General features: G+C 47.4%; 1 protein-coding gene across 3 annotated transcripts in view; it reads left to right on the top strand.

The window, feature by feature from the left end:
- APBA2 (amyloid beta precursor protein binding family A member 2) overlaps positions 1-15,584 on the top strand; it is a 361,135-nt gene that overhangs the window by 320,579 nt on the left and 24,972 nt on the right. For all 3 annotated transcript variants that reach the window (XM_040257405.1, XM_040257406.1, XM_040257407.1), the window contains 2 exons: positions 11,983-12,063; positions 13,490-13,526. In XM_040257405.1, coding sequence (XP_040113339.1) covers positions 11,983-12,063; positions 13,490-13,526 — 118 coding nt within the window. The remainder of the gene's footprint in view (positions 1-11,982; positions 12,064-13,489; positions 13,527-15,584) is intronic.

Genomic DNA, 15,584 nt, shown 5'->3' with positions numbered 1-15,584 from the left:
CTAATAAGGAGTTCCTTATTATGGCTAATAAGGAGTTCCTTATTATGACTTTTTATGGCTGAGTAATATTCCATTTTTGGCTTTTTATTCCAATGTTTCCTTTTTATGGCTGAGTAATACTCCATTGCATAAATATGCTTTCATATTTTTAATGCCTTCATTAATATATTTTCCCCAGAAGAGTTCATGCATTTGAGAAATATATAAAGTGAGAGCTTGTGTTTGGGCAAAATGTCCTGTTGACTCACTGTTAAGTTTCTAGAACTTCCCTTTGATGCCTTTTGATTTTTTTTAAAGATTGATAAGCATAAATTGACTTCATTTTTGGAGTGTTCCTGTCATTCAAGGCAGTTGTGTATGCACTGGGGGCTTTGGGCTGTAAAGAAACTGTTGTTGCATTAGCGGATGTGGGGGAGCTCCCCCTCCCCGCCATGAGGGTGGTGGCTCTGGAATTTCTGAACTGGCATTCCTTCAGAGCCTGCTCTCCCACTAAGGCCACTCCTGATCTCCTGGGCTGGCTGCATCTGCAAATCCTCCCATGTGGTGCAAGAAAATTGCCCTTGCCACGTGCTAGGCCCTGGGGTGCAGAGATAAAAGTGACTTGAGCTTGCATGGAGAACCTCATTCTAGAGGGAGAGACTCTCTGTCCACCTGGGTGTGACTGGGAGCCTAGAGGAGTCCCCATCTGGCCCACGAGTCCCAGGTAGGCTTCCTGGGGACAGGCTCCCTTGTGGATGATAAGCAGGGTGGCCCTGGGACTTAGAGGGGGGCTTTGGGAAATTAGCTGACCAGGAAGGGCTGAACCTGGAGGTCATGGGTATCCTCAGCATACAGCAGGATTGGGTATTGTGATTTCCACTTGCCAGGAGGACAAGTGGAAGTGAAGGGCCTGGCTTGAGGATGGTGATGTGAGAGGGACAGAGCTGGGCCATCAGGGGTCTGGGAACCTCGAGGGGGCTGGGGGGCAGGACATCGGGAAGGCCCTGAGCATCTCAGCTGGATGGCCAGGGCAGAGGCTCCTGTGTAAGGGGCAGAGGGGATAGGTTTGGCAGCATCTATAAGAACAGGTGCCAAGGAAGAGGGCGCCTGCCATGTGTGGAGCTGGAATTGCACTGCTTTGACTCGAATGGTATGGATGTGCTAGCAGTATGTGTCCAGGGAAGATTTCAGCAACAGAGAACTGGGTGGGGGACTGGGTAGGGTGCCATCCTCCCCCCAAACCCCCCCGCATCTTCCATCCCTGATCACCATCAGCATCCCCTACAAGTTCCAGGAACTCGAGACACATCCCAGAGGATCCGTTATTCTCATGACATTCCCCAGGAAGTGCAAGGCTCCATAGGAGAATATATAGCAACAGCTTCTGTTCAGGGAGAAAGACCACATTGCTGAGATTTGGAGATGGAACAGCGTGGCAGAGGCAGTCATAGGGTTTGTACCCCAAAGCACTCAGATCGTGGTCAGTGCTAATCAGTGACTAAAAAAGACACTGCCCTGTGGTGATAGGAAGCTAACCAAGAATAGCTCCCAGCCCTGCATTAGTGCATGCCATGGACAACTCAGGAGAACTCAGCACAGCTCAGAAAGACTGAGAAAGGGGTGTGGCACAGGAGGGCGCCCCAGGACAGGACTGAGAGTGGACTCCAGACCCTGCCAGGACCACCATCAGCCTTCACAGGAGAGAAGCTGGTCTCTCCACCTGAGACCAAGCCCAGGCCCAGACTGTTGGAGTGAATGGATGCCTGGATCTGGGCTTGTTGGGTCCCTCTGGTTGGTTCCAGCAGCAAACAGACAGTCCTCTTCAGGAATGGTGACTGAGCTGGCCATGCGCTGTCCTTGGTACTGACGCAAATGTCGGGTCTGCCCCTCTGCTGGCCACTTGCCCTGTACTGGGTGCAGCCAGGCTGGATAGGTCAGAGAGCCTGAGCTAGAGTTTGGACGAGGGTCTGTGGCTCAGGACAGTGCTTCCGGGGCGGGGGGCACCACATCAGCTTGGAGGGAGGTTGCTGATGGGGGCGTTGCCTGTTTACCCTCCTTGGTCAGTCCTCTTCTTCATCAGCCCGAACACTTGCAGATGGCCTCAGATTCTGCCTCCATTGCCCATTTGACCGCTGGTGCAGCCCTGCCCCACCCCGACCCCTCCCTCTTAGTCTTTGGGTCTCAAGCTTCCCCTCAAGGCAGCCCTGGGTGCCGGCTAGGAGACCCATGTCCCTGACCTTGATTCCTGGAGCCTCTGGATCTCTGACTGTGGACTGTTATGCTCTGCTGAAGACTCACCCACCCCAGTGTCTTCCTCAGAAGGGCTCAGACCCAGACCACTCGCACCAGAGCCAGGTCTCTGGGCGCTTCTGGGGAACTCTGGCCACTGAGGCTGCTTCTTCCTTCTCTGTGTGTCAGCTCAGTTGTGTCCAACTGTGTGACCCCATGGACTGTGACCACCCCTGCCCTGAGGCTCCTCTGTCTGTGGAATTTTCCAGGCAAGAATACTGGAGTGGGTTGCCATTTCCTCCTCCAGGGGATCTTCCCAACCCAGATCTTCTCGAACCTGGATCTCCCACATTGCAGGCAGATTCTTTACCATCTGAGCCACCAGGCAAGCCATTGAAAATAGATGCTTTTCCTTGCTGTGATCTGTTTATTTCCTTCTGCATTCATTCATTCGTTTGTTCATTCATGGGGACCCATGAATATATAACATAGCATGCTGGTCACTTTTAGAAATGAATGTTAATTTCAAGAAATGAGGGGGTAATGTAGTCATTCACTGGTCCTCAAAACCTACTCCAAACACAAGAGTGGTGGTGGGTTAGAGTTTTTCTTGTTACGTTGAATTTGCAAATTTGCAACGGGAGATGTCATGAAGTTGACTTGCTACCCGAAGTTTTTCTTGCTGGATATCTTATTTAATCTACAATCCCCTTTCTAAATGCCAAGAAAAAATGAAACAGGGAATTAAGCCAAAGGATTCTAAGTCATCTAAAATATGGGCTGCTTGGCACAAATTCAGAGATCTTAGCTTGGTCATTCTTTTCAGTGTTTGTGGGAAGATTGATTTCTCTTTTGAGCCACAGTTACAGTTACCTAAGAAAGACTTTTACATACAATACAATGAAATATTATTCATCCCTAAAAAGAAAGGAAATGCTACAACAGGGATGAACCTTGAGGCCACTGTGCTGAGTGAAAATAGCCTCACAAAAAGTCAAATCCTGTATGATTCCATGCAAGTGAGGTACCTAGACTAATTAAACCCACAGAGATGGAGGCAGACTGGGGGTTGGTGGGATTTGTGGGGGATGGGGTTAGTGTTTAATGGAGACAGAGCTTCCATTGGGGATGATGAAAAGTTCTGGGGCCGGATGGTGGTAGTGAATGTACATTGGTGTGCATGCACCTAATGCCACTTAATTGTCCACCTAAAATTGGTTAAAATGATACATTTTATTTTATGTATATCTGACAAGAAAAGGCTCTTGTCCCATTCACCAGCGTGAGCCAACTTGAATCATCTGAAACCAAGTTGAGCCAATCTGAGCCCCTGTAACCCATATCATACAAACAAAACATTCTTTGTCTATCCAAAGGACCGGTGGAACCACAGGAGAGATAGCTGACTACACTCATGTGGGCCTATGGACACTGGGTGGATCTGCACATCTCTGGAAGGTTTCAGGATATTCAGGATTAAGATGAGCCATGAGTAGACAACCACATCCTGAGTGAGAAGGGGGCAACTTCCCTTCTCTCCTTCTGGGGTCTTGTCCAGTAACAGACGTGATCCCACCTTGGCAGGGGTGGAAGGGCATAGGAGGGGTGGACCCCAGATTATTATTCCTGCTGGGCTTTCACATAGATCATGCAGACCACTGGGTTACATGAAATGATTGAGGTCGTACCTTGTTAGAATCGTTAAAAGAAAAATATGTTATCAAATTTACTATGAAAACACTCTCTCCTCATCCTCAACTTTAAGAAAAGCAGATGTTCTGTACAGCACATTCATAACAGTAGATTTAATAACACTTTACTAGATCATTGGGATTGCCTGGTTAAACTTGCTTTTCAAATTAGGAATCATAGGATTTAGTATTGGTAGCTGTAGGCAGTTCCACTGAGTTGTTTATTATTTAGGACTAGTAGTATCATTTGCAGAAGGAAATGGCAACTCACTCCAGTATTTCTTGTCTGGAAAATTCCATGGACAGAGGAGCCGGGCGGGCTACAGCCATGGGGTTGCAAAGAGTTGGACACGACTGAACACACACATGCCAATAGTATTATTTAGGACTTATTTATTGATTTATTTTTGGCTGTGCTGGGTCTTCACTGATGCTCAGGGTTTTCTGTAGTTGTGGTGAGTGGGGCGCTACTCTCTAGTTATCATGGGCTTCTCACTGTGGTGGCTTCTCTTGTTGCAGAGCATGGGCTCTAGAGCACAGGCTCAGTAGTGGTGGTGCACGGGCTTAGCTGCCCCATGGCCTGCTCCATGGCATGTGGGATCTTCCTGGACCAGGGATCAAACTCACATCTCCTACACTGGCCGGCCACCAGGGAAGTCCAGGACTAAAAGTATTGATTGAAACAGAGAATTCCTTCTCGTGTCCAGAGAACAGAGAGCTGGTTTGGGCAGTTAGGCTGGGAACGGCAGTCTCTATGGACAAGTGAAATATGGGAAGTGTCTTGGAGCTGGAATTTGAATATTGACTTAGCATCCTCATCTGGTTTCCTTCTGACCTGGATGCCTTGGTTTCATCCACTTGTCTGATGCCACATTCACTTCCCCAGAATGTGTGAGGGGCTCTATGCTGAAAGGGGAGTGGTTGGGGGAGCAGAGAGGGTCTCCGGGCTCACGAGAGCCCCTGGCCTGAACCTGCTGTTATACCAAAAGATTGTTCTTCACCCTGGAGGGTCATTAAACTGCTGTCATTAAGCTGTCATTAAACTGCTCACACAGGGCTCCTTACCTTACAGTTACTGGCAGGGAGGGGTTTGTTTGTAGCAAACTTATGAAACCGGTGGGAGAAGCAGCCTGCTGGCCCCCAGGAGTCATGGGGCTTTTCTCCTTTGAGAATTGACCTAAAGCATACGTGATGCTCCCTGGTCCTGTAACTGTCCGGAGTGTTGGGGCGCCTCCTTCCCCAGGAAGGAATCTGGAATCCATTGTGACATCCAGGGCGGTGGGGCAGGTGTCTGGGAAGGAGAAGTGTCTGTGGTCCTGTCACTGTATCTGGGCTGCCCGCCTCCTCCCCTTGGCCCTTGTGTCCCTCGTGAGGGCTAGTCCTGCACCAGCTGGCCCTGACTGCCATGCAGGAATCTAGTGCTGAGCTGAAAGGGGTGTCAAAGGAGGAGTCAGTGTGTTTTGATCATTTGAGGGCTCTGTTTACTCCTTCTTTCCCTGTTACTTTAAAAGTACAGCTATAGACACATAACATGAAATTTACCGATTTGACCATTTTAGAGAATACAATTCAGTGACATCGACTGCAATGTCGTACAACCACCAAGACTCAGTTCTAGACCATTTTCCTCAACCCTAAAGGAGACCATGCTTATTATTTTTTAAATATTCATTTTTATTTATTGACTGTACTGAGTCTTAGTTGGGGCATTTAGGATATATTTCCCTGACCAGGGATCGAACACAGGCCCTCTGCATTGGGAGTGAGGAGTCTTAGCCACTGGACCAAGCAGTCAGTCCCCAATCTCCCCTCCCTGTAGCCCCTGGTAATGACAAATCTGCTCTCTTTCTGTGTTAGCAGACCCCTGAGATATTGTGGTTTGATGCCAGACCATTGCAGTTAAGTGAATATCTCAATAAAGTGAGTCACACACATTTTTTGATGTCTCGGTGCATCCAAAAGTTATATTCACACTATACTGTCATCTATTAGGTGTGCAATAGTGTTTAAAAAACAATGTATATACCTTAATTTAAGAGTACTTTAGGATTTAACTGGTGGTCCAGTGGATAAGAATCCTCATGTGAATGCAGTCTTGATCCCTGGTCCAGGAAGGTCCCACATGTCTCACTACTGAGATGACACTCTAGAGCCCCTGCTCTGAAACAAGAGAAACTATTGCAGTGAGAAGCCCGAATACCTCAACTAGAGAGCAGCCCCTGCTTGCTGCAACTAGAGACAAACCCTCATAGCAACAAAGACCCAGCATAGCCAAAATTAATAAATAGATAAAACTTAAAAATTATTATAAAGGAATACTTTATTGCTAAAAAATACTAAGCATCATCTGAGCCTTCTGGGGTTGTCATCTTTTTTGCAGGCAGAAGGCCTGGCCTCAGTGTGGTTGGCTGGTGACTGGTTGGCCTGGTGGTTGCTGAAGACTGGGTTGGCCATGGCAATTTCTTAAAATAAGATGACAGTGAAATTTACCTCAATTGATGGACTGTTCCTTTCACAATTTCTCTGTATCGTGCAATGCAGTTTGAGAGCATTTTTACCCACAGTAGAATTTCTTTCAAAATTGGAGTCAATCCAACCCAATTTTGGAACTCTGCCACTGCTTCATCAACTTAGTTTATGTAATATTCTAAATCCTTTGTTGTCATTTCAACAATCTTCACAGCATCTTCACCAGGATTAGATTCCTTCCCAAGAAACCACTTTCTTTGTTCACCATAAGAAGCAAATTCCTCATGCGTTTAAATTGTATCATGAGATTGCAGTAATTTCAGTAACATCTTCAGGCTCCACTTCTCATTCTCTTACTGTTGCCATCACATCTGTGGTTACTTCTTCCACTCAGGTCTGAATCCTTCAAAGTCATCCATGAGGGTCAGAATCAACTTCTAAATTCCTGTCATCGTTGATGTTCTGACCTCTTCCTGTGAATCATGAATGTTCTTGATGGCAGTCCAGAATGGTGAATCCTTTACAGAATGTTTCAATATACTTTGCCCATACCAATCAGAGGAATCACTATGGCAGCCTCACAAAGTGTATTTTTGAAATAGTAATGAGGATGGAGACACAGAGGCCAGTTTAGGAAAACATGGTTCTACTCAGAAAGTCTTGTCCCCAGGGTACCCTCCACCCCTTCCTGAGGGGCCCTGTGAATGGAGAGTGAATGATGGAATGAGGCACCTGAGGGGCCCAGTGTTGGTGGTGGAGGAAGTTTTATCAGACAAGTCACAGAGAGTAAGGCCAGGCCCCCAGTGGCTTCCCCATTGGATCTTGTCATGATTCTCTTAAGCCAGAGATTTGGCTTCCTTGGTGGCTCAGATGGTAAAGAATCCGTCTGCAGTGTGGGAGACCTGGGTTCGATCCCTGGGTCAGGAAGATCCCCTGGAGGAGGGCATGGCAACCCACTCCAGTATTCTTGCCTGGAGGATCCCATGGACAGAGGAGCCTGGCGGGCTGCAGTCCTCTGGGTGGCACAGAGTTGGACACAACTGAAGCGACTAAGCAGTAGCAGTGGTGGCTTTGAGAAGATGTGACCGTCCCTGGAGGGATAAGTGAGATAAGAGTGAAGACTTTATCCAAGTGCTTCTCCTCCTCCAGGTGAAGATCATGCAGTGGCCTGAATGCTGAGAGGAACAGAACCAGATTGTTATTTTTCTGAGCCACCATTTGTCAGGGGACGGATTGAAGGGCCTCTGAGAAGATGAGGAGGGCACTGATGAGACCGTCAGTGATCAGACCATCAGCGGCCCTGTGGGTGATGCCCCCAGTTTGGCTCCACAGGAGCATCTGCAGTGTCACTGTCCCAGCTGCACCCACCCCCGCCCCCCCACTTCCCTGAGCAGGATGGAGGAGAGCACGTCTTGGATGGAATGACTGATGAGTCAGTTGACCGATGCCTTTGAAAACAAGAAAGGATTCCTGGAGAAGGCTCTCCCTTCGCTGAGTGCAGCACTGGGGTTTCTCTGACACTGAGTCCTGTCTGGGGAGAGATGGGACAGTCCAGTGGGAAGCGGTGGCTTCCTTGGCCTTGTGTTGACACTCTCTGTCCCTGACTGAGCTCCCCTTCGTGTCTCTCATCCCCGTGTTATCCAGGCCACGTTTGGAAACACTTGGCTTTTGTTCCAGATGACTCAAGAGTGTGTGGGCGTGTGCTTGTTTGCTGTTATTCCATCCGAAGCCACGTGGATTATTTCACTGGATTTTCAGCTTAATCCAGCAGGCACAATCAGAATTGACACGTTTAAAAAGCTCTAGCTTTAGTTTCACCAACTGGAGCCAGGATGTCTTTTGTCTGCATGCGTGTGTGCTCAGTCATGTCCGACTCTTTGCAACCCCATGGACTGGAGCCCACCAGGCTCCTCTGTCCATGGGGTTGTCCAGGCAAGAATACTGGAGTGGGTTGCCATTTCCTTCTCCAGGGGATCTTCCCCACCTAGGGATAGAACACTCGTCTCTTAGGTCTCCTGCACTGGCAGGCGGATTCTTTACCACTGAGCCACCTGGGAAGCCTGGGTGTATTTATTCATTTATTTAAATGAGTGGCTTCTTCCACCAGGCACGTCATCTCTGCCCTGAACAGCTGGCCCTGTGCTGGCGTTTGTGTGCCCAGCCTGTGCCACCAGATAGTGCTCTGCTCTCAGGGCTCCATGAAGGGCAGGTTTGGGGGTCCCTGCTGCATTCACATGCTTCTGTTCACCTGCCCCTCCTCACCAGCGATGGCTGGTAGGGGTTCCAGTGGGTGGCACCAAGAATGCCCACTGGAGTTACTTAATGAGGGATATGGCCCAGCTGTCCATGTTGGCTTTGAAAGTCAGAGATAACCCTGGCTGGCATTTTATTTTGAGGTGCACCTGGCTGCTCTGCCATGGGAAGGGCACAAAGGGTGGAATAGCATCTTCCTCTAAGATTCCAGGACCCTATGTCCACGTGGGCCTCTGACCATGCTCATTTCGGACGCTGTGTCACCTGCTGCCAAGCCCCACACCCCTGCCATGAGATGATGACGGGAGCACCAGATGGGTTTTCCCAAGGAGAAGCAGCAGAAGTCACCCCCTGCCTCTCTGGAAACAACTCTGGCTGGTTTTCATGAGATGCAGTTGCCATGGTGATGAGAGATCCAAGGGGTTTAGAGGAAATGTTGTTCCAGAGGGAAGGGTCCAGGCTGCAGAAGCTTTGGGCAAAAGCTGCCCTTTGACGTGGACCTGAGGCCTTGTGTCGCCCATGGTCACTGCATGCTGTGGCCCCATGCTTAGGTGCTGGGGTGGGGGTGGGATGGTGTGGGGCACTGAAGCCGGCCAGCCTGGGTCCCCTGGCCAAGCCCAAACTGCGTCCCCCAGAAGGGGGATCTCTTCCATTTCTCAGATGCACCCAACACAAGGCAGGCGGCAGTCCTGGAGGTACTATTTCCCCACCATGTATCTGGCACCTCGATGAGAGTCTATTATCCCACATGATGGTCCTCTTCCTGCCAGAAAAATTAGGTTCTAGACCAAACTGTAACATTCGTGGAAGGAGTGTTAACTTTTAGTCCTTTCAGGCTGCTAAATCAGAGTATCATAAACCAGGGGACTTAGAAACAACATGCATTTATTACTCTCAGATCTGGAGGCTGAGGCTATAAGTCCAAGATGAAGATGCAGGCAGGCTAGGTGTCTGCTGAGAACCCACTTTCCTAAACAGCTGTCTTCCTTTAAAATAAGAAAAAGGATAGTTATTCATAAATAAATGTAAGTATAATGTATGTGTATGTTCATAGTATAAATTTATTTGTAAATAAAGCTTATTACTGTCTTGTCAGTATTCGCAGAAGGCAATGGCAACCCACTCCAGTATTCTTGCCTAGAGGAACCCTTGGACAGAGGAGCCTAGTGGGCTGCTGTCCATGGGGTCGCACAGATTCGGACACGACTAAAGCGACTCAGCATGCGTGCATGCACTGTCTTGTTGTGATATTGCTACTGCTTGATACTTTATTTATTTTTAGCTGTGCTGGGTCTTTGTTGCTCCGTGCAGGCTTTTCTCTAGTTGTGGCGAGCAGAGGCTACGCTCTAACTGCAGTGTGTGGGCTTCTCATTGTAGTGACTTCTCTTCTTGTGGAGCACGGGCCCTGGAGCACAGGCTCAGTAGCTGTGGTGCACGGGCCTTAGTTACTCCATGGCATGTGGGATCTTGCCGGACCAGGAATTGAACTCATGTCCCCTGCATTGGTAGGCAGATTCTTTACTGCCGAGTCACCAGGGAAGTGATGCTTGATAATTTATTTCAGGAAAGTTCTGGAACTTGACTCGTGACACTGGCTCTCCAGAGCATGCTTTGGAGTTTGGACAGCAGTTTCAGTTCTTGGATCTGGGGAGATTTTCTGGATGGTACAGGGCGCTAAGGGCTTCCAAAGGTAGTGCTAGTGGTAAAGAACCCACCTGCCAATGCAGGAGATACAGGTTCAGTCCCTGGGTCGGGAGGATCCCGTGGAGGAGGAAATGGCGGCCCACCCCAATGCTCTTGCCTGGAGAATCCCATGGACAGAGAAGCCCGGTGGGGTCACATGAAGTCCATGGGGTCACAAAGAGTCCGACACTACTGAAGCGACTTAGCACACATGTAAGCACAGCATGTTAAGCAGAGAAAGTATACCTCAACTTTAAATTTTGTTCATTAAACTAAGTGGAGTTTTGGATGCGTGTCTTCTTTAAGAGAAGACTTATGACATGTCTTTGGGGCATTTTTTCCCCTCTAGCAGTAGATTATTTTGCTCTAACTAAAGAATTTGGATTTTAGAATTTGCATTGAACTAAGAATTAAGGTTTTTTTAGAAACATAATTTTAACCTTTGGACACTTGCTAGGAATATAAAATGGTTTAGCTGCTGTGGAAAACAATATGGTAGTTCCTCCAAAAATTAGAAGTAAAATCGCTGTATGGTCCTGTAGTCCTACCGCTGGTACCTAATCTGTCACATCTAATGCTCAGGCTCAGTCGTGTCCGACTCTTTGCAGCCTCATGGACTGTAGCTCGCCAGGCTCCTCGGTCCATGGGATTCTCCAGGCAAGAATACTGGAGTGGGTTGCCACTTCCTTCTCCAGGGGAGTCTTCCTAACCCAGGGATTGAACCTGCATCTCTGCATCTCCTAAGTCTCCTACATTGACAGGCAGAGTCTTTACCACTAGCACCACCTGGGAAGCCCCTCTGGGTGTGTATACATATACATATACATATACATATACATATACATATACATATACATATACATATACATATACATATACATATACAAAGAACTGAAGGCAGGAACTCTAAGAGGTAACTGTACACCCATGTTTGTAGCAGCATTATTCACAATAAGCCAAAAGATGGAATCTATCCAGGTGTCTATGGACAGATGAATGCATGAACAAACAAAATCTGGTCTTTATAAAAGGTGGAATATTATTCAGCTTTTAAAAGGAAGGACGTTCTGACACCTGCTTCAACAGGAATGAGTCTTGAGGACATGATGCTCAGTGAAGCAAACCAGTCATGAAAAATACAAATCTTGTATGAGTCCACTTATATGAGTTCCTTTGAGTACATTCATAGAGATAACTGGTGGGTTCCAGGGGCTGGGGGAGGCAGGAATAGGAAGTTAGTGTTTGATGGGGACAGAGTTTCAGTTTTTTCAGATGATGAGAGTTCTGGAGATGGATAGTGATGTTGCCCATTTAGGTGAAAGTACTTAGTTGCTGCTGAACTGGGGCACTTAGAGATGGTTACAGTCACAAATTTTCTGTCATATGCACTTTGCCACAGTTGAAAAGAATAATAAACAATAAAATTAGAAACTATGAGTCACATAACTTTTGAGATGTATGAAAGTCTACATGTTATTGACAGAAAAGTTAAATTATATCTGTGTGCACCCATACATACTTATGTACACATATATTTTACAAAATTGTATCATATCTCCAGTTTTGTATCTTGGTTTCTTTTACAATTTTATTTATTTTAAAGTATTTTTAAAGTCATTTAAAATTTTTTTCTAACATGTGAAGACCTCATCTGTATCTTTAACTTCCGGGTTTCCAGGTTTGCAATGGTTTGGAGCAGCCAAGAAAGCAACAGCGCTCTGATCTCAATGGACCAGTTGACAATAACAACATCCCGGAGGTGAGAGTTCTGACCGGGGGCCTTGACATGGGAGCTGCCTGCCCTGTCCCCATGGGCTCACCATCCCATGTGGGTGGGACAGGGCTCTTGTCCCACCCAGTGCCTAGGAGAAGGGGGTCCTGACAAGCAAAGCCATGTGGCCCTGCAGGAGGAGGCGGCCCCGGGGGAGGAAGGGAAGTCTCTTTTCTATTGACTCAGGCCCCCACCGCCATGCGCTCCTGTGTTGCTTCTGGTGCACGGGGCTCGTTGGTGCTCCCCAATTTGATGGAGGCTCAGTCCACCCCACTGACCATCACGTTCTAAAGCAGGATTACTCAAGGGTAGTAGCACCATGGATATCTGGGGCCAGATCCTTCTTTGTTGTGGGGGGGATGTCCCTGGCACCACAGGATGTTTAGATGCATCCCTGGCCTCTCCCAACTCGGTGCTGGTAGTAACCTTCCTCCTCAGGTTGTGAGAACCAGAAATGTCTACAGTAATTCCCATAAGCGCTGTTCTAAACCAACTGTGTGGATTTTAAAAACAATCCTGTGTAAACTCCCACTGCCCTGATGAGGAGGTTGTTAGAATGAGGCCTCAGCAAGTTGTTTCTCTTATCTGGAAAGCACGGTTTGGATGAGGTTTTGTAACTTGGATGAAATAACTGTGGTCACTCATGCAGTGGTGTCTGATCTCCTTCATCTTGCTTTTATTTAAACAAATTTTTATGTATGTATTTATTTATGGCTGCTCCGCCCAGCATGTGGGATCTTAACTCCCCGACCAAGAATCAACGTGTGCCCCCTGCAACGGAAGTTGTTATTGTTCAGTCACTAAGTCATGTCCAACTCTTTGCGACCCTATGGACTGCAGCATGCCAGGCTTCCCTGTCCTTTACTATCCCAGAGTTTGCTCACACTCATGTCCACTGGGTCATTGATGCCAGTGGGGAGCCCTAACCTGGATCTCCAGGGAAGTCCCTCTTTCATCTTGCTTTTAAAGATGTGCCTGTGGGGACTTCCCTTCAGTGATAAAGACTCTGACCTTTCACTGCAGAGGGCACAAGTTTGATCCCTGATCAGGGAACTAGGATCCCACATGCTGTGTGGTGTGGCCAAAAGATAGACAATAGTGTCTGGGAATTCTCATGCCCACCAGTTGGAGAACCACTAGGTATTTTCCTTTTAGCAGTGATGTGCTAGTCTGGGGGTCGCTAGGTCTCAGCTGATGGCCTTTTGTACCCCAGGTTTTCCCATGAGAATTGTTAACAGGCACCCCACTCAAACATCATAGAGCTCGAAAGACACTGCTTTGCTATAAGGAGCTGATTTCTTGGGGAGACTGGTCACTCATGGGATCAAACTTGTTACATTATGGTGTCGGCTTAGATTTTATGGGCCAACTGCTTACAACTGTTGTATGTGTGTGTTTTCATATTACCTAACAGACAAAGAAGGTGGCATCATTTCCCAGTTTTGTGGCTGGTAAGTGACTGAATTTTCTCTCTGAGGGGGCGGTTGCATTTTTATGTCAATGCGAATGGGACTTTGACTTCTGGTTTTCTCCTACAAAGATTGTGCATAAAGCGCCCCTTCCAGGGGAGCAGTTCTGTAATAAGGCAAGGTGTGAGGGCCCACGTGATCTGTGGGAGTTCCAGTTGGTTAGGAAACAGTAGGACATCTCAGGCTTCCCAGGTGGCGCTAGTGGTAGAGAACCCACCTGTCAGTGCAGGAGATGTAAGAGACATGGGTTTGATCCCTGGGTTGGGAAGATCCTCTGGCAGAGGGCATGGCAACCTGCTCCAGTGTTCTTGCCTAGAACATCTCCTGGACAGAAGAGTCTGGTGGGCTAGGGTCCATAGGGTCGCAAAGAGTCGAACATGACTGAGAACTTAGTACTCACACACATAGAACATCCCATTTAATTACACCTTCAGTAATGGCCTCACACATGACGCTGATGATTAAATTAATCGATTGAAATGTGTCTTTATAAGCAGCTAATTGTGATCTAACACTTCTGATTAGGGTGGATATAATTGCATCCAAATTCAGGCTGATTTTTTTTTTCTTAAAGACTCTTCATTTCCTTCTCCTCTCCTGTCTCTTTTGAGGAGGTTATGATTGCATTTTAATATTCAATGAAAACCCCCAGCTGATCTGTTCTGTGTCAGTTTTGATGTGGGGAACATACCTGCTTGGCTCTTGTCCGAAGGGCATCAGGGAACCCCTGGCAACAACCTTTAGGATACCCTCTGACCAACCACATGAAGAACCTCTTAAAAATAGGAGCTTTCTCTTTGCCTGGAGGCCTATTCCTGCTCTTGCTAGAGGGTTACAATCGATGGTGTCAAATTTATTAATTCTTTCAATAAACTGGTAATTGATTTTTATGAATGTTTATGGGAGCAAGGTTAATTGATCGTCAGAAATAAATAACGTAAACCTCTGGTATCCTGGTTTTCTTTTAAGTAAAGAACTAAAAAACCTGGGAAACTGAAGTCTTCAAATTCCTTACCTGAGGGGTCCTCACGGTGGTGATGAAGCCATTTGGGTGTTTTCATACAGTGGGCACTTCAGATCTGACCCTTGATTTGCTCTTAAAATAAGTAATTGGGGTGAACCTTTCCAGATAAGACTGCTAAGCCGAAGGCAGCGCTCACCTCCTCCCCATTAGCCTATGATAGGGCAGTGCTCCCGAGCCCAGAGCAGGCCTGGGTGGACACGGGGGCCCCGTTGGTCCAGGGTGCTGTTGGCCCAAGGATGGGAGTCAGGAGGGAGCAGAGCATCCTAGACAGGGCTTAGGAAGACCCAAAAGACTTGTCCGTGTTAGAAACAGACAAAACCATGTTAGATCTTGGCTCCAAGACTCTGTTTGGACAGTGTGAATGGGGCTTGGACATATTTTAAAACTGGGGCAATTATTTACTACTAGAGGTTTGTCAAGCTTTTTCTGAATAGTGCTTGGACCATGCCAAGTGTCATAAGAATGCAAAATTATTTCTACCCCAGAAATCCCTGTGTGCTTTCCCCCTTTCTATCTGTATGGCCCAGACCCCTAATCCCTATCTGTGCTGGAGGCCACTGTCAAATTTCTTATGAATCCTGCCAGAAATTTTCTGGGTGTATGTAAGTCTATGTGCTAAGTCGCTTCAAACATGTCTGTCTCTTTGCGACTCCATGAACTATAGCCTGCCAGGTTCTTCTGTCCATGGGATTCTCTAGGCAAGAATACTGGAGTGGGTTGCCATGCCCTCTTCCAGAGGATCTACTCGACCCAGGGATTGAACCCACATCTCTTATGTCTCCTGCGTCGGCAGGCGGGTTCTTTACTACTAGCATCACTGGGGAAGCCCATGTAAGTCTATGTATAGAACTTTAAAAAATATTTTATTGAAGTGTAGTTGATTTTAGACCTTTTCCTTAAATTAGATGTTGCACTGGCCACCTGGATCTGCACTTCCTCCCTCACTTCTTGGTAGATTTCATTTCTTGGCAGAGACAGCAATTGTAGCTCCACCTGCTTATTCAGGTGGCAACACA

Source organism: Oryx dammah, unplaced genomic scaffold, assembly GCF_014754425.2.
Source record: "Oryx dammah isolate SB20612 unplaced genomic scaffold, SCBI_Odam_1.1 HiC_scaffold_16, whole genome shotgun sequence".
Lineage (NCBI taxonomy): Eukaryota > Metazoa > Chordata > Mammalia > Artiodactyla > Bovidae > Oryx > Oryx dammah.
This window is presented reverse-complemented; position numbering and strand designations above follow the sequence as displayed.